Consider the following 24,602-nt stretch of genomic DNA (forward strand, 5'->3'; position numbering starts at 1 on the left):
ATTTGATATATTTACCAAATTTTCATTTCTATATTTTTTTTTGCAGCAATAATTCCTTAAAGTTTGATGCCAAATATGCTCATTGATATTTATTCATTGTTTCACTTAAACTATCAAAACTTATTCTCTCTCATGGTGTTCTTGTGATCACGGCAGCTTGTGTCATTTGTGGTTGCTTGGAATTTGTATGTCTACAGGTTGCTTCAAGTCTTTTTTATACTGGAAAACTTGTTTACCTTCAAAGGCCTTCAACTGTGACTTTCAGGTTGTTTACTTGGTTAAGGAAGACCCATCATTGCACTTCCTCTCACAACTCTGCGAAACCTTGGAAGCTCGAACTGAGGACCACATCGAATGTCGAAAGCAAATTGATCGAACTACTCCATAATTGCACCTGTTCATCCTACCTACGAGCATGTTTTGTGTAAGTTTGTCAAATCTGTGTTCTTGGAACCTACATTGATCCTTTAGGAGGATTAGAGTTTGCTCCTAGTTGTAGATATGATATTATAAGATTGGTTGCATTGTCGACTTTCTACTTGTTAGTAGGAGTTCTGCTTTGTTCATGTAGGCAAAAATCACATGTTTTTTTTTTTTGAATTTTGTAGCTATGCAATCTATGTAGTTGTCATACAAGCATATTAAATTGCTTCTGAAATTCAAAATGTAAAGTGATCTTGTAATTAGCATTGTTCTTCGATCAAAAGAATCATAAAACTCACATTGGGTTTGTTTGTAGCATTTTAGTAATGCACAAATACACCACTAAAGTTGGCTTCAAAATTAGGCCTCTCCACTTTCTCCAACGATATAGTTTACACATATGATACTTTTTGTTTAATGAAATGAGCTTTGTCTTTGTTATCGACTTCAAATACTCAATTTATCGTAGGGAAAAGTTTCCGATATTAAACAGGTCATCCTAATATGAAATTGGTATATCATGACTAATTCTAAAATTGTTTTTGCAAGTTAAAAACAATTCTGACTAATTCTATAATTACAAGTACACCATGAAAAATAATTGGCAAAGTTGCCAACTATTTTCCAGGTACAAATATGCTCACAGAACATACCAGATAAAACACAATTGGAAAGTTCTTGACTCTTAAAACCTCCACCAGAATAATTGATAGAAGACAATGAGAAATCATCCTGTATATGAAGTAGTTGTAGTGTGGACAAGGTCACAAATTTGGCCACATTATTCCAAGGCATGGATCAGGCAATCATTAAATCATAAGTTAGAGAGAGAACTCAGTTGCTTAGACTGCAACCCATTGCTAGAATGTGTATCTTCATGAACCCATGAAGATATGAGATGGTGAGCGATGGCATAGGGTCCAGGAACAAACATCGGCACAAGATCTCCACTTCCAGTAATCAACTCTACAGCGGAAACCTGACCTCTCTCGAGACCCTTGCAGATTTGGTTCACTTTGTTGGCAGTTGTCTTGTAAGTTCTCTCATATTCATTGTAAGTGAGAGCTTTCTTCACATCCTCTCTTTTATACCACTGAGCATCTAGTGAGACGAGAACAAGAACAAAATTATGAACCAGTTTTACTGTAACATTTTGCATGAAAGCTACTGATTGTAGTTACCTTGAAGCTCTGATTTGTCGACATGAATGTCAAATGTTTTAGCATAGGCAAAGAACCCCATCATCAACTGGCAGGGCATACTGCCAGGCCCAACTGAGAAAATCTTAGATTTCATCAATACAAGTAGCCTATTCTTTATGTAGTAAGTTAAGAGTTAAGAGACAAAACAGAAAATTCACATTTCAGTGAGGACATTCATGTTTGTTCCTTGATTAAGGCAGAAGCAAAAGACTGCATGCATATTTTGTTTATTAGCTATCATGAAAAATTTTAAGGAAATTGAAGGTTTCAAAAGATTCATGAGCCATGTGACTGAATTATTCAAGTGCTCAAATGTTAAACAAAATCAAATATGGTCAAATGCACAACATGCCTTTTAGTTGCTAAATACATTCAAATTGCAAGCACATTATGTTAATTTGTTCTAATGAATATTTTTTTAACAAAAAAAAAAAGAATTCAAAAGATTCTTGAATCATTTGTCAAAATTTTAAACGAGTGTGTGCTTCAAATAAAACCACATATAGTTGGATGCAAGAAAGATATACAACTTCCCTTTTATTTACTAAATACATTCAAATTCTGTGTTCAAATTTCTTCATCTCCTTTCACTTGGCTTTCTATCTTCACAATATTGTCTGGATGTGTGAATTATAAAATTTCACTCCAGAATTTTTTTGCCTACTTGTTCAAATTATATTTACTAGGAAAAGGTTTACAGTTAGGTAATGTTTAGGATGTTACATCATTTTCATTATGAGAACCATTATTTAAACCTTATGGCATTGTTTAGTTCAAGGAATTGTTTCTTTTGGCCGGATAACCTTAAACTAGCTACTTTCTGCATTTATTTTTGTTCGTATTCTGAAATATTTTAGGATTACATGATTACTTAGGACAAATGATTTGCTTAGGATAACAAGTTGAATAATCTACTTGCCCTCTCAATAAGAGGTTCTTTGAACTACCTTATTGAGGGAATCTATTGTGTTACCTTCTCTGGAAAATAATGGGGGTATTTTCATAAAAGCTCACACATATCCGGTTTAAAATTTAAATGCAAACCTGCAAATAGGACCAAGAATGTGCCAGAAAATACTATAGTGGCATGCTTACTTAAGATGATGAATAGGAGTGAAGAGAGAAAGGGGGAGTTGCAAGAACAAGTTTTATCAATCCACTCTTACACCTATTTTGTTTTCCTTTCTCTCAAAGTTATTTTTAAAACTGTTGCAATGAATCCGTATTTCCCTTTTGTAACCAAACAAGTAGACTGTTTCCTAAGTTTTGGAAGTATGTCACAAACTAGAGAGTAGTGAGAAAAAAATTAAAAAAATAAATAAAAATCTTATGAAATGCAATCTTAGTCTACTCTGTCAAAACATGTTACACTAAAAAATCAAAATGAAGACAAGTAGGTACCAGGCCATGGCTGAGAACTATGGTAAACCACTTCACCAACTTCGATACCAGTCTCTTCCAAAGTTTCTCTTCTTACAGCCTCTTCTAAGCTCTCCCCTGGCTAATAACATCTAGCAGTTAAGATGTAGCGCAGACAAGACCCATTCAAGCCAATTTTACAAACAAAAAATTATTCAAACTGAATGAAAAGTAGTTCATATTGCAATCACACTAATTTATCAATAAAGCAAAACATATCAGTTGGTTAAATATGGGATCAATACCTCTATAAAGCCAGCAAGACAAGTCCATAGACGAGGTGCCAACCTGGATTGGTCGCTTAACAATGCACGATCATTCTCTTTGTCAATAACTAGCATAATTACAACCTGCTCCACGCAATAATCCATATGCACATTAGTCAGCAAATAAAACAGTTGAATAATGGCAGAAGTAGATGGATGAAAGTGAAACCATACAGGATCAACTCGTGGATATATCTTCTTTTTGCAGGACTCACTGGTGCATTGCTTTCTTCTTCCTGCATCAATGGAAGCAGTGGGAGATCCACAGTGCCCACAAAATCGTGATGTTCTATGCCACTCCAGCAGTGCCCCAGCCTGATAGGACACAAGGAAGAACAGTTTGAATGTTATATTGCAAGATGTCATGACAGCATATAGAAACTAACAGATAGCAAAAACTAACAAGATCTGTTACCAAAATTCACAGAGATCTACAAGCATTCAAAAAGGAGGAATAGCACAAGCATTATCAAGAACAACGATTTCCATCATCAGATTGATTGGTTGATGAAACAGATGGGCATTGGCTATCATTAGGTTAGCTCTTTTGTAATCAATTCTCCTACAAAAAACAGTGGAATCAAGGGATAAGAACAGGTTATTACATGTCCGGCAATGGCCAACGCCCCCATCGCATCTGAATCAGCCCAATTGGTAGCAACCATTAGGGTCCTCAGGTCGACGAAGCCAAATCCATCCCCAGGGAGTCCCAAGTGAAGGTTTTCTGCGTTAGAAACGTCAACCGCCCAAGAAACGGTGCTGGCCTCCTCCTCGGGATCTGATCCCAAGTAGACAAAGGATTCCACCGGGATACCGCTCACCTTTGCGGGAGAAACCCATCCGATGCTCCATTTTGGGGCCGGATCCGATGTGGAGTCGGTGGAGCGGACCCAAGCTCTGCCCTTTCTGAAAGGCAAGACCCTAGCAACGGCGGAGGACTCGGCATCTCCACCGGAGAGGAAAGACTTGAGGGCTTCGAGGGAGGATCTGGGGGAAGACGTAGAGTCCGAGTTGGAGGATCTCAGCGGGTTCCCGGCAAAGGTATGGAATTCGAGGTTGATGGCCATGGCTGCGAGGTAGCGAGGACGAGGAGGAGCAAAGGCTTCGAGGACTAGGGTTAGCGCCGTCAGAGAAGGTCGTCTCCGCCCTGGAATTAGGTTGAGCAGCATCTCGCGGCCGCCATGGTTGCCATCTTTCTTCCACGGCGACTGAAAAAGTCAACGATGGAGGTTGGAAACCATGGAAGATATGACCCTGCGAACGCAAGCGTCTTCGGTCGGAGGATGCGAGGGAAGTGCATACATCGGTCTACTTGTCAAAGTGAGCGTTCGCAGGAACCTGCTAGAGATGGAACCGCATTTACGTGCTTCTAGATGCGCACTCGTGGACGGTGCAGATGGCACATATCTTCCAAATATGGTGCATACATTGGTGTGACGTTCGCAGGAACCTGCGAGAGATGGAACCGCATTTACGTGCTTCTAGATGCGCACACGCGGACGGTGCAGATGGATGGTGGACGCCGCGCTGCGACCGTCGCATGTAGAAGATCTGTAGCTTTTTTTGGAAAATACACTTGTAGTAATTTTAATCATAACTATTATATTATTAATTTAGATTTAAAAAGTTTTAAATAATTATATAATAGTTTTGATCAAAATTAGTATATGAATTTGTTTGATCACTTAAAAATTATTCATAAATTATAAATTATCATAATTTTTTAGAGTACATCTATGTATTTAAATTCAAATTTTAAAAGGAAAATGAGTATTTGAAAGTTTTGGTTAAAATTGATGACATATTTTTATTTTTATTTTACATCGGAGTCCTTAAATGTAATGATCGGCTTAGATGCTTGTCAGTTTAATTAGATGAGTTTAAAGGACTAAATTGGCAAAATAAAAAAGCATCCTTTTAATCATAAATTTAAAAAAAAATTATGATTCATTTTAATATATAAATTTATTTGCACAATCAACTAGTTATTGAGCATGAAAGCCCTCCTGCAATAAGCATGAACGGTCTTATAGGAAAGCGAAGACTATGAAGATGACTGTCAATGTATTACTGTGAGTATTTTTAGATATATCCGATGGGTGAATTAGGACAAAGGATCGTCCACCTCTAAGATTAGTGAGGAAAAATTTTAACACCCAAATTATAAAAAAAAATGAGGATGAAGAATATGGTTAAGCTGAGAAATTAATTGATGGGCAGAAATAGTTTTGGGGTTTAGGGTTGGGTGAAATAGTTTTGGTTTTGGGGTTTAGGGTTTACTCAACCCTAAACCCCCAAATTTCAATCTACCCTAAAATCTGATTTTTTTTGAAGAAATAAATTTCATGAAAAATCTCCACGTGATTTCTCGAGTATCCAGAGAATCTTTCAACTAAAATTGGTGACTGATCTCTCCACTTAAATTTTTATCGTCAAGCTTCAAATATGCTTTTATTTATCCGAATGCAAAATGAAAAAAAAGGGTTTTAATTTAGGGTTTAGGTTTGGGTTGAGGATTTAGATGGCGAATTTGAAGTCTGCGGGGTCCATCAGCTTCATGAGCAGGGCAGCCTGGTCCCTCAGCTTTGCCGATCCTCTTATCGACAAATCGGCGAGCAGGGAGGGCGTGTCTTCGCTAGCCGCCACCTCCTCCGTCAGCTCTCGGCTCTCCCCCAGCAGCCTTACCAGCACCTCCATCGCGCTCTCCCGGCCAACAATGCACCCCTTCCGCACCGCTTCCAGCAGCACCCACGCCACCCCCGGCACCTCCCGGATCGCTCCCATCCCCTCCTCGAAACACGCCAGCCTCGCCAGCACCACCGAGGCGGTGCCGGCGAGGTCATCCGCCTGGCCGTCGAGGATCCGGACCAGTACCGGCACCGCCCCGGTGCGGACGGCCAGGGTGCAGTTCCCGTGGAACTTCGCTAGCTCCGCCAGGGAGCTGAGCAGGTGGTGCGCCGGCGCCGCCGCTCCCGCTGAAGGAGAGGTGGTGGCGATGACGAGCGTCTGGACGACGGCTTCGACGGCGCCGGCAACGCCGAGCGGGGCCTTGTTCTTGTCGTGCATGGCGAGGCTGCAGACGAGGGAGGCAGCGAGCGCGGCGGCCTGCGGGGAGGCGGAGGAGCAGAGGAGGAGGGAGCTGAGTCGACCGAGGAGGCCGTCGACGGAGGCGATTGGCTTCTTGAGGTTGGGGTTGAGGGAGAGGTGGAGGAGGGTGGAGAGCGCGAGAGGGGAGGCGGAGAGGGAGAGCAGCAGAGGGAGGGAGCCGTCGGTGAGGGCGACGAGGTCACGGTTGTGACTGCTGAGCTTGGTGAGGGCGGAGAGAGTCTGGAGGGCGGTGGCGCGGGCCTCCTCCGACTCCGACTCCGCCTGAGCCAGGCATTCTGCAATGGCGTCGACGGCTTCGCTAGCCATGTCTTAATTCTTCCACCACAATTCAGCCTTAACAGTTAACACCATGCTGCTGCTGCTGCTATATTTGACTTGAAATTAACGTAAAACAACAGTGAAATGGACGCTGCTTCCCATGATCAACTGCATTGTAGTAATCTACGATATCACTGGAATTGAGACAATCTGTTCGACAAGTTCGATAAAGACAAAAAAAAAAATACAATATTGATAAAACAAAGAATGGAGAGTCCAATGTGGCCTTTACTATTTGCATAATGGACTAGAAAGGCCAAAAGAATACCTCAAGAACTGATACCAGGGAAATTAAAAATTAAACCGAAGGATGTTGTGTGTTAACTACACAGCACAAGAAGACTTGGCCAAAACCACAAAGCCTCGTGTTCATCCTCTGCAAAATCAATGCCAATGTTGTGCATCATAATCTGATACCAGAATCCTGTTCAAGTCACAATATACATCTGATATAATTGAACCGAATCAATAACGAAGAAATCAGATATCATGCAATCAAGACTTGATGGTTATGAAGATAATCGTACATCATAAGCACAACCATGTCACTGCCCGTCAATTAAACTAGTTGACGCATCAACTTAGTCCTTTAATGTAAGTTAGAAAGAAAGGTTTGAATGTGATTTGAGAATGTGCACAAGCATCACGTAGTTCAACATATTTTACCCTTGGCGTATTAGCATGGAGTTGCAGGCTTTATAGAATTTAAAAGATTGCTCTGTGGGTCCCGCGATTGAACAAGTTTGAGAGTTTAAACATTAAGCCGACGAGTAACAAAGATCTACTACTTCCACAACTTTCGGAGGGACATGTTCTTCTCGGTCTCTTTCTTCATGACTTTAGCGACAGCCATCTCAAAGTCCTCCTGTGTAACATGGACTCTTCGTTCTCTGAGCGCAAACATCCCAGCTTCTGTGCACACAGCCTGCAAAACAAATCATAATAACAAATACTTGAATTATTACTTTCTATAATTGTATTTAGAATAAAAATATGATCTCGTCAGAGAGCTAATCTAGAAAAGAGGTTGAGTTTTCATGTGATACACGCCACTCTCTATTAAGATGGATGATAGAAAAACATTGTTGAAATGTTTACAGATAATAAAAGTTTCAGATAAGGTTAGCCACAGCACACGCAATGATGCAATAATTACCTTAAGTTCTGCTCCGGATGCTCCATTCATCTTTTCCGCAATCTTTTTAAGATCTATGCCACGCATCAAATTCATCTTCCTTGAATGAATCTTCAGGATATCAAAGCGGGACTGCAATACAATTTGATATTTTATATTAGAATCTCTCACAAAGCCGTATGTATAATGATAGTGTTGTATAATGATAGTGTTATGATGTGTAGATCATTTATCTACCTCTTCGTTGGGATTTGGGAACTCGATTTTTCTGTCAATCCTACCAGGCCTGAGAAGTGCTTGGTCTAGGATGTCAATCCGGTTAGTAGCCATTAGAACCTGAAAAAAGGGGGAAATAATGTCAAGAAAGGTATAGAAAAATGCACCAAGGAGATCTGTTTCTATGTAGTCCAATGAATATGAAAATATAAATGCACCTTAATTTTGTTTGATGCCTCAAACCCATCAAGCTGGTTAAGCAGCTCTAGCATTGTCCGCTGCACTTCACTGTCACCATTACCAGTACCAGACTCCATTCTAGCAGATCCAATACTGTCTATTTCATCCATGAATATAATTGATGGAGCATGTTCCCTGCAGGAACAATATTTGCATCATAAAAGACAACTTGTTATTCTCATGAACAATTATACCTTCCCCAAAGGCGAACACCAAGCTTTTGGATTAATAGATACAAAGTCCTAGGACTGAGATATAAATCCAAATTCCTATCTGTAACAAGATTGCAATTGCCAAAGACCATTCTATGGTTAAAACATATTTTTCAAAAGACATTTTCATGGAATTTATTAGTAAAAAATAGAACATAACATACCTAGCCATAACAAACAGTTCACGAACCATTCTAGAGCCTTCTCCAATGTATTTCTGAACCAACTCAGAACCAGAAACCCTAATGAAGGTGCAATCAGTATGATGAGCAACAGCCCTTGCCAACAGAGTTTTCCCTGTGCCAGGTGGGCCATAAAGCAAGACTCCCTGAAAATAACACATATCAGACAAACATTCTGATATACCATGGATAAGGTGACTATACCTTTGGTTGAGCAATTCCAAGGCTTTCAAACAATTCCGGATGCTTGATTGGAAGCTCAATAACCTGAATAGAGACACAGACATTTATGACAGGGCCTTAATATTTCAATAGACCAAGGGAATATCTTAAATTGAAATAGTACTGGGACACTTGAAACTTCACTGACCTCCTTAATCTCTTTGATTTGCTGATCAAGACCACCAATCATGTCATAGGTTGAATCAGGAACCTTTTCCACTTTCATTAGATTGACCAGAGGGTCCACTTTGCTGGGTAGGATAAGATGAAGAACATAACTGTCATTGCGAAGTGCGACTCTGGTTGATGGTGTCAACTTAGTGATATCAATGCTCTTATCAATATCAACAACATATTTGCCTTCTGGATGAACCTGAAGCAGACATAATGTTGTTTGCATTAGCACCCACACTATTTAAATAACCAAAGTTGTGCCAGTTCTGATGTCCAAATGAATGCATTAAATAAGTGCAAGTTTATTTGCAACAAGCATGATCAACTGTATATATCATAGCTAATATTTCAAAAATTACTCAAGATTTTTGAAATTCTAAAGATGCCCAAGTTAATGCAAGAGAATTTAAGCAAAAAAGCTCAAGCCACAACTTAGCTTATTTACACTAGGTTTCATGTCTGAAATACATACAAAAATGTGCTACAAAATTATAGTAATATAGACCATTTTCATAAGAATAGAAAAAATCATAAGAAACAGAAAAATAAATCCAAATAAAAAATTGATTTTTATAGAGAAATTTTTGAAAATTTTTGGGTTACTCTGGTAAATTTAGGGTTAATTTAACAAAAAAAAAATCCAGAATAGCTGTTTTTTAAAAATCGGTGAATAATTTAGACATATCATGTGTTTTTAACCATTAAACTCATGTTGCGGGTCGTGCCAAGCACACGCCCGAGCCTGGGTCATGCCCAGCTCAGCCCAAATCCTGCCACCTAGCCTGACCCAATTTCCAGGCTGAGATAGGCATGACTCGACCTAGTTTTTGGCTGGGCTAGACTGTATCAGATTACAGGCACCTAGCCTGTTTGCCACCTCTATTGGAACCATTGCAATGCTTCTTAATGGCGTCAATGAGGAGGAAGAGGAGATCCAATTATGTGAGAACTAGAAACAAAGGAAATAGAATATATTAGACATTTCAACTTTTGGAAAAAACTGATTGACCAGGAAGGTCATTTGAGTCTCATTAGAAGGATCATGGGGAGAATTCATTAGGTTAATACAATAGGGAGCATTTCCGTTGTGGACATTAGATAGGAGAAGAACAAGATAATGCTGACACAGATGCATATGCAAAATATATTGCAGGAATAAACTGTACAAAGAAAAATTGTCAGGATAAAGATGTCTTTACTTCTTAAAAGAAATTAACAAAAAAAAAATGCAAGATTCTTGTTAATTTGTAGTTGAACCAATGGGCCAGATGATTTACCTTGACTAGGACCTTGGATTTCCCCATCACTTTCACCACCTCTCCAACATACGAACCAGGCTCCTGAAGCAGCTGCAGCTCTTCTCGGAGCATTCTGACTGCAACCACAGCGTACAACATCAGACAACTAGAAAAATTACCGTGACGGATCTGTCCCTTTTTATCGCTAAAATCATTGTTAAGAATCCGAAACTAAATTTCCAGAAGAAAAGGTACAATCACGTTGGGAACCACTTCTATCGAGTAGCCTAAAACCTAAACCTTCTCAGGATTAGGGCATCGTGGAAAATGGTGCAAAAACACACATCGAGTGTTAGGATTCCTAACCTCGAGAGTTGAGATCGTTCCGTTGGGCCTCGAGGCGCTGGAGGTTATTCGCCTTCTGCCTGATCTGGAGCTGGAGATCATGGATGTGCTGGACGTAGTACTGCCGCAACCCCTCGCCTCCGCCTCCTCTCACCCGCGCCGCTGGCGCGCACATCTCGCCCTCCACCTCCGCCGGTTGCTTTTTCTCCACCGCGGCAGACGCCATCGTCTTCCTCCTCCTACTTCCCCGCCGTCCTCGCTGCGTCTCGTTTTCCCTTGAATTCGTTCTGCCTTCGGTTCGCCTCTTTGCGTCTCTCTCTAGGGCTAATATTCAATGAACTTGGCCATCTGGGACAAGGTTTGGACCCGGTTCAGTGCTCGTCATATTTTTTATTTTTTAAATTATTTTAAATTATTTGTTTTAAAAATATTTTTATTTTTATAATTTTTAATAATATTTCAGTTTAAATTTTAATGATTAAATATTTAAAGTTGCTTCAGTAAAATAAAGAATTTAATTACTCCTTTAACCGCCAAAAATTAAATTTGTTTCAATTTTTTCTCAGATATCTGATTAATCGCGCGAGACTAACTAACGATCTTAACTGACTGCTAGAAATTCTGATTCAGAAACTATAAATATTTCTGCCAAGAACAGAGAAAGCACACCATCGCCTTCCTTCATCTCTCTATCTGCTTAATCTCTCCTCCTCTTGATCGATCGACTGATCATCTGCATCTGCTGCGATCGACGATGCCGAGATACACAGATGGCTTCGACTGGTTCCACTGCGTGGCGTACGCCGGCATCCACTTCACCGTGACCGCCGATGGCAATCTCGCCGTCGCCGAGCTGTGCTCTGATCCTGTGGTCATCAACCCCGGCGGCGACGTGGTGGAGTCCGGAGAGCGGACTGTTTTGGAGGTGACGAAGTTAGAGAGCGAGAGTATCATCTTCGACGAGAGCACAGATACGTGGCTGCACTTGTTCGATGTCTACTTGGGGGACACGATGGCCTCCTTCACCGCCTTCGTCTCCGGCCGCCGGATGAAGGGAATCAGTCGCCTCAGGTGATCAGAGGCGACAGCACGTGTGTTAATTTGAAGACTCTGTCTCAAGATTTTTATTTTTTTTAATCCAAATTTTAGACAGCACAAATTTTTTAATCCAAATTGTGAAAAAGTGCTCTTTTTTTTATTAGTTTTCTGTAATAATTGTACTTATGTTACGAGAAATGATATGCTACGCCATGGGTATTTACGCGATCCGTGCGCGACATCTCCGACACCCAGCCATTGCCGCCGCAGCTGCTTCGCCGTCCGACCACCACCCGCCGGCGAACCGAGCCCGGTCGACGCGCCACTTGCTGGCGCACCGACCGGCGCCGGATTCTCGACCGGATTGTAGCCGGAATCCGATCGAATTTGGTCGGAAACCGCCAAACCAGCGCACGGGCCACTATGGGTCAAATCAGGGCCGATTTCTGGCCAAATCGCGGGCGGAGACCGGCCGAGGAAGGACCGCCGACCACCGGCGATCCTTCCTCGACCGATCTCCGACCGCGATTTGACCGGAAACTGATCGCAATTTGGCCCACAGTGGCCGCTTGCTGAATGCGGCGATTTCCGGCCGAATTCGATCGGATTCTAGCCACAATCCGATCGGAATCCGACGCCGATCGACGCGCCGACGAGTGGCACGTCGATCGGGCTCAATCCAGCGGCCGACGATGGCCGGACGACGAAACAACAACGATGGGAACAGCGACGGATCAGGCGCTCACGGCACTATACATATTCCCATCCTGATCTTCACGATCACGCGTGATGGATGGTGATCCCGCTGTCGCGCACGAGCGCGTATGAAGCCAACGCGCAGCATAGCATTTTCGCTTATGTTATTATTTTTATCTTACTTTTATTTTTGAACTTTACGGCTCGATAGTTTTATAAATTTTTTACTGTATTTTATTATTATATTATAAAAATTTTGAACGAAAATCAAATAAGCGCTCCAGATTATCATAAAAAAAAACTCTCTTAACATTCTAATATATTTTTTATCTAAAAATACCTTTATTATAATAATTATGATATTTCAAACAAAAAAAAAAAGGAAAAAAGAATACGAAGACGACGTTCTTTTTACTGGTAGTCAGTCAAGAAGGGAAAGGAGCTCTGGAAGTGCATTCGTATGTTACCCAACCATGCCATCCTTCACCAGTTCTTCCAAACCCTTCTTCAGCCTGCAGGCAGCAACCTCGCAGTCGGCCTCTTTGAGGCCGCCGAACGAGATGCGGACATAGCCTGGACTGCCGCTGGCGCTGCCGGGAATGATGACCACATGGTGCTTCCTCACCAGCCATCTGACGATCTCATAGTCGTCGGCGAACTTTTCAGGAAGTTTTGCCCAGAGATAGATAGCTCCCTGCCCCCCTCTAACATTTTCTTCACCGAGCGGAGCCAAAGCTTTCACCAGGATATCTCTGCTCCTCGCGAGGTTCTGCACCCTCTCGCGAACCCATTCCGGACCAACTTCGAGGGACCGGAGAGCCAAATGCTGGCTTATGATGGAAGCACAGATGGGTATGTTGTCTTGAACCTTGAGAAGCTGAGCTGCAAAACCATCCACAGCTTCTGGGTAGGCTATCTGTAAGATTGTATGCAAGCACCGTAGAGTTTGGAAGCAGTTAGCTAGCTCAAGTAAAAAGGGTGTAATGGAGCCAAAGGATCGTAAAAACAGTGCAAGCAAGATGGAGAAAAATGTCAGCTGACAGTAACTAAGGACGATACCAGCGGTCGACTTACATATCCAACACGCCATCCCATCATTCCATAGGCTTTAGAAAACGAGAAGAGATTGACAATGTGGTTATCTTCTATGCAAGAATGCTTCATACCATCGTACATGAAGTATCTGCATGACAGCAAAAAGAAAGTAATGAGTTTAATGTAAAGTAAGGAATTTTTGTGGATCAGTTATTTGTGGTGTCATATCGGTTTTGTAAGTAATAATATGATATGACGTTGTTAATGAAAGAAAATACAGCCATAACACTTACTCATATGTGTTATCTACGACAAACCAAGCACCAGCTCTTTTACAAAGATCTGACAGTTTCTGAAAACATATAAATATATTAGACATAGAAGAATTACATATATTGACTATGAATCTAATGTACCAGGAGAAGATGCTCTGGGATGTAGGCCCCTGATGGGTTTCCTGGATTCACAACAGTAACTAGCTTGGGAATTGGATCTTGTGATAAAGTCTTCTCTAACCATTCTGCATCAATTATGCATTTCAAGGAAAAAAATATTATCATTTCACTGGCTAATTGATAAATAATAAACACCTCTAAGATAAGAGATGTTTGTTAAAAAGAACAAAGATAAGAAGATTAACACTCTTACCAACTGAGGCAAGAGTGAGACTTGCAAGAAAAGAGCATTAGGGCAAGACTTTCAATCATAATTTCCAATTCTGACTATAAAATCCAGACCCAAGCTTAATTCGATGTCTTCATCCACTCCAAAGGTTTGAAACACCTCCTAAAGACTCGTGACCTTATTAACTATTGTTATAGAAACCCTAACCTTGAAAGCCCTTGTTCCAGTACTATGTTAAATGGGATCACAGAGATATTATATTGACGTATTATCAAAGATGTCTTACATGATATATACAGAACTCAACATAACCCTAAACCTAAATCATTCAGTGTGCGACTCAACCCGCTACACGTATATAATGACTGACAACACCTCTAATGGTCGTTTAACTTTAGAAAAACAAGTAACAAGAGACTTACCTACGTCTGGTTGAAGTGTTTTGGGATCAGTAGGCCCAACCAATATGTTGGTAATGCCTGTCATTTGGAATGACATGTAAGCATTGAAGTAATATGGTGCAAACATGACGACTGAATCCCCTGGATCACATAGGGTAAGCACCACATTTACAAACGCCTGCCAAACACACACAGAGTAAATAAAAAAATAAACAATTTATTTGTGAAGGTAATCAAACAATTTAGGATTTATATATCCTAGCACATGGAACAAAACAAGACGTCGTATGAACAAACCAAATCAATTTTACCATCTAAGCACTCTAACAGCAGCCGCAACGCTGCATTAATGGGTGTTAATAACACCCCAAGAGAGAGAAAAGAATGATGTGGCACATGAACACGTTCAATGTTTTGAACGCGTTCATGTGCAGTGAGGTGGGCCAGCCTCTGACTGGCCCACCCCACATGCTTTTTTTTTTATTTTTTTAATGTTATAACATGGTAACATTGCAAATGCTCTAATATACTAATAAATAAAAATAATTAAACAATTTTTTTATGAAGGTAATTGAACAATTTAGAATTTATAAATCCTCACGTGTGGAGGAAAAAAAGACGCAATAAGAACAAACCAAATCAATTTTACCTCCTAAACACTCTAACATACTAACCAAAAGTAGTAAAGCAGTAAAGCATATACAAACAATATAAAATTGCTTATTGAACTAATTCATATTAGTGACAATGGAGTCCACTTAGTTACCATGTAAATTCATTATCTGATTTACTGAGGATGAAACTTCAGACAGGCAAATTGCCCTCAAATCAAAAGACATTTCTCATATGTATTATTTTGTCAGGTTATGGTATCTTACACTCATATATGAATTTAATCTGATTCAACCAAGATGATCAAATTGCAAATGGAAACAAATTGATCAGCAACTTCTCTTGGGTGTTCTCACAAAAGATGACAGAAAACTCAAAAAGATGAAAACACTGATGGAAAGGTAATAACCTGATTTGCACCAGCTGTGACCATAACTGCAGACTTCTTCAGATTATTCTCCCTTCGCAACTGCAACCAACTCATAATATTAGTAGGATTACTTTCTATAGTGAATGTAACATGCATATGTTATCAGTCTTTTTAGTTTTCACTAGTTGTACATGTGAAGTTAGAGTACCTATATACTGGAAGAATAAGTACATTGGTTAAAATAGAATGAAAAAATTGTAAAATATTATGACACCCCTAGTATCAATTGAAGAAACAAATCATATAACCAAACTAAGGAAAATCTCTTATATCAATAACCAGGCACCAAGAACCTTCCTGTAAACCAAATGCATCAATAGCTCTAAAATTGGAGCACGCACAACAAGAGTATATTTCACAAGTTGCACATACTAAGTTAGAGAGAGTATTTATATAAGGGATCCTTCAACAATAATTTGCTCCCATCTGGGATTTCATGTCTACCTCAAAGAAACCATTTCAAATAATCATCTATGAAATTCTGGCCCCTTCTACCTCTTATAAACTTCAATTCCATGAAATTTTCAAGGTTCTACTACATTATCAGTAATTACATCTTTTATAGAGAGGAGAAACAATTTATCAACTATTTTTACAGACAATTATATTTACATCTATTTAGAGAACTTGCATCACAATCAAAAAGTTGAATTTTTAGAACTTAAGTAGATGAGATGAATCTTGTCAGCTATATCTTGTAAATATGAGGAAATACCTTCTCAATGAGAGCCTGCCTTAATTCTGGAAGACCTTCATCAGCACCATATTTACTAATTGAAGGGTCCCAAACAAGTTCTTTGACTTTTTCTAAAGCTTGTTCAGGTGGTTGCCAATAGACTACACCCTGCAGGAGAAATTGCGAATGATTTGCAAAGTAGCAGTGATTTTTTGACAAATATTAACAAGGTTGTCCATTTGATTCATAGTGAATCAAATCGAACTTAATTGGACCAAACAAACTTTTATATTGATTATTTAGAATTTGAACCAAATTGAACTGAATCAGAGCATAAGTCAAAGTAATCGCCACCCAAATTATCGATTTGGTTCGATTGAGTTCGAGTTCAGCCAAAATTTCAACTAGATATCATAGTTTTCCTTTTAACTTTTGAATTGGATCACAGCTCCTTATGAACCAATTTTCATTGAAAACAGATTATATTGAATCAAGCAATCATACTGTTTTTTTGGCATAAACATTATATATCTTGAGTTATTCAAAATAAATCTCCATGATAAATATATTTAATCATAAACAAATAAATTTTTAGCTTTTCAGTTTGGTTGGGTTTGCAATTACAAAACAGTAAGCCAACATCAAACTAAAATTTAAGAAGATAATGGATGGCAAGCAGCAACTTCAAAAAATGACTATTGTAATTAAATTCTGTTTTACAATAACTAATTATAAAAACTAGGTTAGCTTCCAAATTTTTAGGGAAACATGTTCTCGAGTTGCATTCGCATGGGGAAAAAATGCATCAGGGAAATCAAGCAAACAATCAGCGCAAACTGAGTGTCCATAAAGATTCAACTGGTCTAACCTGAGCTAGTGAGATCGCTTCCTTGGTTCCACGCATCAGTTCCTGAATCTGAAGGGGGAAAAGAATCCCGTTAAGAAACTTATAAAATGCAATATAGGACTCCCAAAAGAACCACAACCATCGGAATTAATGCAAATACCAATAGAAGACAAAGATTACTTTCCCACTGTTCATGAAAATAAACAAACATATACATAAGAGATAGCAAAGGTTCCTTCTTTTTGCAGCAGCTTTGCAAAAGAATGGGAAGAAAAGATCAGAGTTCTACAATCTAGAACACCTCTGGATTGAGCCAAATAGACCTCTTACTTCGTTACCCGATCAGTAAGAAGAAAAGGGGGTGCGAGTTAACTAACCTGGACCATGACAGGCATATCCGTCTCGAGAGCTCTCTTCGCAAGCTTAGCCCTTGTCCCCATTCCGCGTCCTCTACTGCAGCAGTAGTACCTACAACGCCTGTGATAATCAAGAAGGGCACAGGTGTGAAATCAAAAGAACAGCAAGAGAAGCCTAATCCCTAGGAAAGACCAAGGGCGACTAACTTAAAAAGAGATATTAGGCAGGAAGCTCCGGCCACCAAGCCCCTCCTCCCTACCAATGACATCAGAGATCTCAACGACTCCCCTTGTGCATATAAAAATCCAATCTTTATTGGTTCACCAAATTGACGATATGAATGAGTCTAAAGGTGGAGACGTGGGAGGATCAAACACTGACAAGTTGAAGAGATCCGATGGAGAACGAAGGGGAGAGTGGGAGTCCTGTTCGAGCATATCAGAGACTGATGCTAGCCAGCGAGGGAGCGGCCTGCGGCCGAAGAAGCCACGGCGTTTCGGCGCCCGATCTCCTCGTCGCTCACGTTTCTATTCCTGGGATTTTCCTTTATTTTTAGTAATAATGATGGTGAAACATTTTTGTTCACTTTTAAAACTCTCTTAAAATACTTAAAAATCATAATATTGTACGTTTTACCACAAATATTAAAAATCATAAAGTAGACGATCTTTATAAATTCTGCATATTTAAAAATCAATATATATTATTTAGTAAAACAGTCGACATGAATAATTTCATCTGATTGCTTGATCATAATTGCAAAAACAAAAAATATAAATCAGTTCATGATTACTTCATTTTTGACTTCCCATCATTGCTTGATTGATTCAACCCAATTGCTCATATTGGTCTGGCTTTCTAATTCCACCAGCAAATATGATCCTTTCCACACACAAAAAACATAAATAAAAATTACCACTAAAAAGGTCAATGGCACACTTAGGATCATTGCTAAGCTAATTGAGAACTTCAAAGTAATATACAGGCAATGAGTGTACCAAAGTTGTCGAGCAAAAGATACAACTACATAAACATCCATTGATCATACTAAGGCAGCAACCAAAACCATTGTCCCTTGATACATGACATCGATCATACAACACACACAAAATAATAATATTAATATTAATATTAATAATGCGTGCAAAAATGAAACAGCATGATACATGTATCAACACAACGCTGTTCGCGCTGATCAGAGCTTGAGAAATTGGAAGCAGCTAATGAAGAAACCTAAACAAAGTCTTACAGAGTTGTGAACTGCATGAACACAGGCCGATCGCGGCTGGAGGCATTGAGAAGAAGGTAGAATGCAGATGTGCTTGAGAACAGATAAAAACTGCAGGAAAATGGCTCATTAGACTCTGTGCAACATAAAGAAGTTCACTTTCTTAATAATTCTCATGCAATTACTAACTTGGATGACTGCAAACCCCTAAAGTTTATGCATATCGAAAGTGACAGAGATTCACACTTATTCTTCTCTTTGGAATATTGATGAATTTACATCATGGCAAACCAGAAAATAGCAAAATGTATAACTTATGTATATCACACTAATCCCTTTCCCTTTCAACATTATGTACTGCAGATTGGTTGTTGTTCTCGTCGATGTCAATTAGAGAATATCTTGAGGTTATCGTCCCCAAGTTGATCATCTACATTGGTTTAGCAAGTTCTTCATTGAGCAACTGAAAGATTAAATTTTAGGTTTCTACTACATTGAAGCCATACTGCAGATTAGTGGCAACCAAAAAGGAATCTAAGACCTTAAGAAAAATGTGGGAGCTATTCGGAGGCCTAATAAGTTAGTAGATATCATGCGAGAACTATGTTCATTATTTTTGGAAACAAAAAAGGTACACACTTCGCCTTATTGTGACTAGAGAAAGGCTATACTGTACCTGATGTCTCCATGAAGACTAGAGAAAGGCTTCACAAGTTGCCTTGTTGTGACCTGCTATTTTGCACCTGCTGCAGAGTCGAAGAGCAGTGGTAATCTTGTTGGGATTAAATCGCTTTCTCCTTGGCCTTCCTGGTGGACGACGAGTAGGGGGAGGGTATGAACTTGCACCAGAAAAGAAATCTATGCTTTCAATATTTGGTATCGCATGGATAGATTCTGAATAAGCCAACTGGTAGCATTCGATTCTGAAATATCTTAAACAATAGTCGTAAACATTTTTTTCAACCCGATTAAAGGCTGCGATGGCATGCAGACAAGGAAGACCAGAAATCTGCCACCTCTTGCAAGTGCATTCCCAACTTCCAATGTTGACAACAAATATAGCATTGCCACGAACCTCAAACACAGTGTCGGAAGAGCATAATACATTTAGCTTTCGAGCCTTCACCATCTCCTTTTGCAATTTTTGCTCCATAACTGGTGTTAAGGGGCCTGCCCATGTATTGTATGCTGCACGCCTTTCTTCAATAATCTCTCCTAACTTGCCTATTATTGCATCAAACATATGAACTACTGACAATTCTCTTTTTGCAGGTACCCAATTGATAAATGAATCAACAATGTTTGACGAGAAATGATCATATCTAAACCCTTTGAAAATGGCATCAGACCAATTTTCTGGTTTACTAGCCAGAATCCACTCAGCAGCTTCTGGTGAAACATTTCTTATGCTCTCGATAGAAGCATTAAAATCCTCGATACTGCAGGCTTGCGCAGCACGGGTAAAATCTCCAATCATTGCATCTTTCACTTGTGAAGACCATGGACTCTTCCTCAGTTCATTTTTAAATTCCTCTAAAAGGTGATGCAAGCAATAACTGTGATGGCTATTATCCTCAAATACTCGGGGTATGGCCTCATCCAAACCCTTCTGCCTGTTTGACACAAAGGTAATTGTTCGAGAGGTAGTTATGGCATATTTCAACTGTACTAGAAACCAAGACCAACTATCATAGTGCTCATCCTCTACTACTGCAAAGGCAACAGGAAAGACTGCATCATTTCCATCAACTGACGCAGCAACCAATAACTTGTGTTGATTGGTTGCTTTCAAAGGAATCCTATCAAGAAAAAGGAGAGGCCGACAACCATGCTCAAAGCCATGAAGGGAGGCATGAAATGACACAAAAAACCGACGGAACTTTGAATCAAGTGAAGTAGATAGCAATGCAACACTGCCTGGGTTGGTTTCCAATATTCTTTCAGCAAACCAAGGCAGTTGGCTGTACGTCTCTTTCATAGAATCATAAAGCTCCTTCTGCGCTACTTCTCTTCCTCGCCAAACCTGAGAGTAGGTTAAATTCACACCAAAATCTTCATATATCTCTCTTACAAGGTCTTTGGGTTTTGACTGCGGGCTGCAATGTAACCTTTCCTTGATAATTTTGGTGAGCCACTGCCGTGTTGCCTTTCTCTGACCATTTCCTCCATCACAGGTATGAACATCAGTCATTTTTTTGATGATGAACTTCAACTTACTTGATGTTTCCGAAGCATGAATACGCCATGGACAAGTTTCTTCAGCACATTTTACAGTTACTCTACTGGATTCATTCTTAACAAATTTATATGCAAAACCTTTACCAATAGCGTAATTACACAATTGAGATCGAAAGTCTTTGGCATTATCAAATTCCTGTCCCACTCCGCTTATGATGGTGTCCCAGTGGGAGCCTGAATTAATAGGTCTGACATCTTCAGTAGCAACTAGAGATGTAAAAAGAGGTGTACTTGGATCAATCAATATGTTGCCAGTTGCCCTACAAATCACAGCTCATCAGAACTAGCTATGATTTTAGCTATCATTCATTTCATGTATTTCATATATCCACTCAGGGCAAGTACCTTTCATCAACAATGTCACAATTCATGATCCTTTGCCTGGAATTATCCATAGTAGCCGTCGGCGAAACAATTGGAATAAGAAAACCGTCAGCATTTATCCTAGACAATTGTGACCAATAAAAATAATAGTAATTGAGTATATCATAAGAACTTACATTTGCATCATATCAATTGCAAGGAAGATCGTTAAGATACAAAATGAAGTTATGTAATGGGTAAAACTTACAAAGCAATGTCCTGTTGGGCACTTTTAACAAGTAGGTGAAGTTAAAGATGGAACTCAACAAATGGATCTGTAGAGAATATTTTCTAGGAGATAATCAATGAAATAACCGGTCATGGATTGTAGATATAGATGCTTTAAATGAAACATATGAGGCCATTCATTATCTTTCCAACTTAATATGCACACTTACATATGCTAAACAGAATTTACTCTCACATAAGAAGGCTCAATTTCAGTCAACAATTAATCACCTTGTTAAAAAGAACACAGTTATACATGCGTCAACTTCCAGAATTAAACAAATAGATCTTATGATAGTTTTACCATGTTTTATCATGTCCCTTCTGGTGCTTCCATATTGAACTACTTTTATTTTCAAAGACATCAGTTATAGAAGTGAAGGTAGGTTGCAGTGAATGTAAGGTGATAACATTATCAACCATAGGCGAGTAAAATGATCAAAAAATGATTTAATTAATTTGATATTTATTAGTGATATAGTTTTGCAAAGAACTAAATAGAAGGATTGATTTATGCAGCCAACCTCAAATGGTAGGTAATTGGGAGACTCTGATACACGGTTTGATGATGACGAGGTGGCAAAATGATTAAAATGCATATAACCACGAGATAGTAAACTATAATTAATCTTGATATTAAATCGCAAGCATTAAAGGAGAGGATATGCAAAAAAAGTTCCATAACGTCAAATAGCCAAACTTCTAAAAATTGTAAAGATAAGTTTACCTGTGGTCATCATTTTCAGTCATGATTGGCTGCTTTTGGAGATTGTTGGCAATATTTCCAGCCACACCAGATATAGAATTTGGAATATTGGGTTGAACAACATTCACACGGGTTTTAATTGTCCTGAAGAAGCAAAAGTCTTTGATGTTATTCACTATATATTTAAACTAAACAATCTATGAGAAAGTACACATTAGCATTATTTAACCTTTTTCGTTTCCCATCTTGAGCATTTGCAGCTGCGCCAATGTTTGAGGTTCCAGAATCAGCTACAGCTATCCTACATGAACACATTCTCTTGTGAGTTTAAATTATGTTTGAAGTGCAGACCAATTAGGCAACATGGTATTCTCCACATCAACATTGTAAGGCACATACCTGTTCTCAACCTTATTTATGATGTAAACCTCGGCAGTCAAAACATTAGAAGTAAAATCAATCATCCGGGCTAAATCCTTGTCACTAGACACTGTGATGAGTGTTTTATTGTTGCCCGGGAGAAAATATTTGATGGACATACCACTTATATCAACATTGAACACACTACTAAGTTCAAACTTAAAAGAATCAAAGCTCATGCCATGAGCTACTTCAAGTGCATGAGCTTCTCCACCAGAATATGTCATAGACCCATCACCGTTATTGACAAATTCACCACCATATTGGCAAATAGCGACTATTCTTCGCTGTTCATCCATGCTGTTCTCTATCTACCTGCATATTAACACACATCAAACATCAGTTAGACTAAAAGCAATAAACAATATACTAATAATATAACCATTGCAGTAGAAACCGACACATACTTAAAATCCAAAGTTCCCATGTGAGATTGACCATGATTAGCAATAGCATGGAGTATTTTAGCAGCAAAAATAGATCAGTTACAACATACTAACCTAGAACCTATGACTTAAGACCAATGTAGGCAAATTAAGGATCTTCAAATGAAATTCTAACAGATCACAACAATACTTGAGCAGTGAAAGTAGAATCACCATACCCAAATAAATAATTATGCCACTCAATTTAGCAGGTTATGCTGCAGGAGATGGCATTCCGTAAAGCTAGATTTTGTCACTGTGCAAACGAGCTTTGTAAAAACTTCCTTTTTGATTTTTTAAGTTTTTTTCAATGATAGAAAAATAGGACAAATTTCTTTCAAAGCTAAGACCAACTCCATTCACACTTCACAAAGAGGAAAAATAGAGGGATCAAGAATCAAAAGCATAGGCAAACAAATTTCAAAGGCAATAATAAAAAGATAAGCTTTCACTATGGTTCACAATATTTTATTATCTGATAACTCCCGTCACAAATCATTTTTGTGAAATCGTCCTTCAAAGTAAGTCAAGCCCAATAGAGATCTTCGCAATCAGAAAAATAGAAAAAGTTAGAAATCAAGTTTTCCGCAGAACACTAGATTCATCGATTTCGTGACAAACGGCAAGGAGATGGCAATCAAAGGAGAAGGCACAACCAGTTCCTTTATGACCAAATCGATTACACGAAGAGAAACAGAGACAGAAAAAAAAAAACCTGGACGCGGAGGGAATCCGGCCGGAGAAGCAGCGGCGGCGGCCGCGGCAGCTTGGGTGGGGGGATTTGGAAGATGTACGAAAGAAAGGGGCCTTAGGGCAAAGATCATCATCGGGGGGTTATATTTATTTCTTTTGCATTTATCACCTCTTAATGGGTAAATGTGTAAATACTTATCAAGAACAGGGTGAAAAGGCAATTTGACTAGCCCTCTTAATTAAATTACAATTTCTCAATTTGGACCCTTTTTTTCCTTTTAATATAAATAAATTCTGATGAGGATGGTCGATAGCAGGTGCATTAAAATTAAACTTTTTATTTTCCATAAATTACAGTGAGAGATATTAACTGAGGAATAATTATTAATATACTCATATTAATTTAATTTAATTAATATCTAAAAGTTCATGTACCTGTCTGATAAAGGAAATATGAAAAAGGCGTCATATTTGAAAAAAAACCATTCAGGTTATTCATATTAAGATATTAAGTCTTTTTAACTTTTTATCATTTTCAGACGAAAAAAATATAAAATTTAATAAACAATAAAATTCTAATCCGATAAAAATGATGGGGAGAAAGGTAAAAAATGGCTTTTCTTCTGCAGAACCGTCTCAGCCATGGCGCGCTCTCTCGCGGTTCCGCCTCCTCCCTCGCAAGCCCTTTTCCTGCTCTTCCCGCCAGGATGCTAAAATCCACTCCATCGTTAGCAGGTCTGCCCCTCTCTCTCGTGTCAGTGTCTAACTCCAGTTCAATCTCATCGTGTTTTCTTCCTTGCGTAGTGAAAGCAGGTAAGCTAAAGCAATGTAGAATGCTTCTTTATGACCCTGCTGTGCTGTCAAAATCTCTTCTTTTTAAACTGA

General features: G+C 39.1%; 4 protein-coding genes across 11 annotated transcripts; all 4 read right to left on the minus strand.

Moving 5' to 3' along the window:
* Positions 1–950: 950 nt before the first annotated feature.
* LOC141827449 (nudix hydrolase 19, chloroplastic-like) lies at positions 951–4,565 on the minus strand. 2 transcript variants are annotated; one of them, XM_074714697.1, is made up of 6 exons: positions 3,916–4,565; positions 3,494–3,625; positions 3,290–3,394; positions 3,027–3,126; positions 1,605–1,697; positions 951–1,524 (listed from the first exon to the last, which is right to left on the minus strand). In XM_074714697.1, the coding sequence occupies exons 1-6, from the start codon at positions 4,477–4,479 to the stop codon at positions 1,238–1,240; spliced, it is 1,281 nt and encodes a 426-aa protein (XP_074570798.1). In that variant the 5' UTR covers positions 4,480–4,565; the 3' UTR covers positions 951–1,237. The 2 variants fall into 2 exon arrangements, with proteins under 2 accessions (XP_074570798.1, XP_074570797.1); XM_074714696.1 differs by having other exon boundaries at positions 3,485–3,625; positions 3,916–4,564.
* A 2,656-nt stretch (positions 4,566–7,221) lies between these two features.
* LOC141826818 (26S proteasome regulatory subunit 8 homolog A) lies at positions 7,222–11,002 on the minus strand. The gene is made up of 9 exons (XM_074714122.1): positions 10,722–11,002; positions 10,395–10,492; positions 9,092–9,316; positions 8,926–8,988; positions 8,704–8,867; positions 8,306–8,462; positions 8,109–8,207; positions 7,893–8,003; positions 7,222–7,661 (listed from the first exon to the last, which is right to left on the minus strand). The coding sequence occupies exons 1-9, from the start codon at positions 10,924–10,926 to the stop codon at positions 7,521–7,523; spliced, it is 1,263 nt and encodes a 420-aa protein (XP_074570223.1). The 5' UTR covers positions 10,927–11,002; the 3' UTR covers positions 7,222–7,520.
* Positions 11,003–12,762: 1,760 nt separating this feature from the next.
* Positions 12,763–17,955, minus strand: LOC141827304 (aromatic aminotransferase ISS1-like). 5 transcript variants are annotated; one of them, XM_074714522.1, is made up of 11 exons: positions 17,798–17,955; positions 17,623–17,671; positions 17,437–17,536; positions 17,081–17,128; positions 16,252–16,380; positions 15,516–15,575; positions 14,516–14,672; positions 13,886–13,989; positions 13,763–13,821; positions 13,509–13,617; positions 12,763–13,350 (listed from the first exon to the last, which is right to left on the minus strand). In XM_074714522.1, the coding sequence occupies exons 3-11, from the start codon at positions 17,497–17,499 to the stop codon at positions 12,898–12,900; spliced, it is 1,182 nt and encodes a 393-aa protein (XP_074570623.1). In that variant the 5' UTR covers positions 17,500–17,536; positions 17,623–17,671; positions 17,798–17,955; the 3' UTR covers positions 12,763–12,897. The 5 variants fall into 5 exon arrangements, with proteins under 5 accessions (XP_074570623.1, XP_074570620.1, XP_074570621.1 ...); XM_074714519.1 differs by having other exon boundaries at positions 17,623–17,704; XM_074714520.1 differs by lacking the exon at positions 17,623–17,671.
* Positions 17,956–18,434: 479 nt separating this feature from the next.
* LOC141825940 (uncharacterized) lies at positions 18,435–23,819 on the minus strand. 3 transcript variants are annotated; one of them, XM_074713201.1, is made up of 7 exons: positions 23,740–23,819; positions 22,579–22,914; positions 22,409–22,480; positions 22,201–22,323; positions 21,228–21,263; positions 19,321–21,142; positions 18,435–18,755 (listed from the first exon to the last, which is right to left on the minus strand). In XM_074713201.1, the coding sequence occupies exons 2-6, from the start codon at positions 22,896–22,898 to the stop codon at positions 19,339–19,341; spliced, it is 2,355 nt and encodes a 784-aa protein (XP_074569302.1). In that variant the 5' UTR covers positions 22,899–22,914; positions 23,740–23,819; the 3' UTR covers positions 18,435–18,755; positions 19,321–19,338. The 3 variants fall into 3 exon arrangements, with proteins under 3 accessions (XP_074569302.1, XP_074569300.1, XP_074569301.1); XM_074713199.1 differs by having other exon boundaries at positions 21,228–21,326; XM_074713200.1 differs by lacking the exon at positions 23,740–23,819 and adding an exon at positions 23,204–23,298 and having other exon boundaries at positions 21,228–21,326.
* Positions 23,820–24,602: the final 783 nt, after the last annotated feature.

Source organism: Curcuma longa, chromosome 4 (genome assembly GCF_044706935.1).
Source record: "Curcuma longa cultivar G26 ecotype Majalengka, Jawa Barat chromosome 4, ITB_CL_G26_1.1, whole genome shotgun sequence".
NCBI lineage: Eukaryota > Viridiplantae > Streptophyta > Magnoliopsida > Zingiberales > Zingiberaceae > Curcuma > Curcuma longa.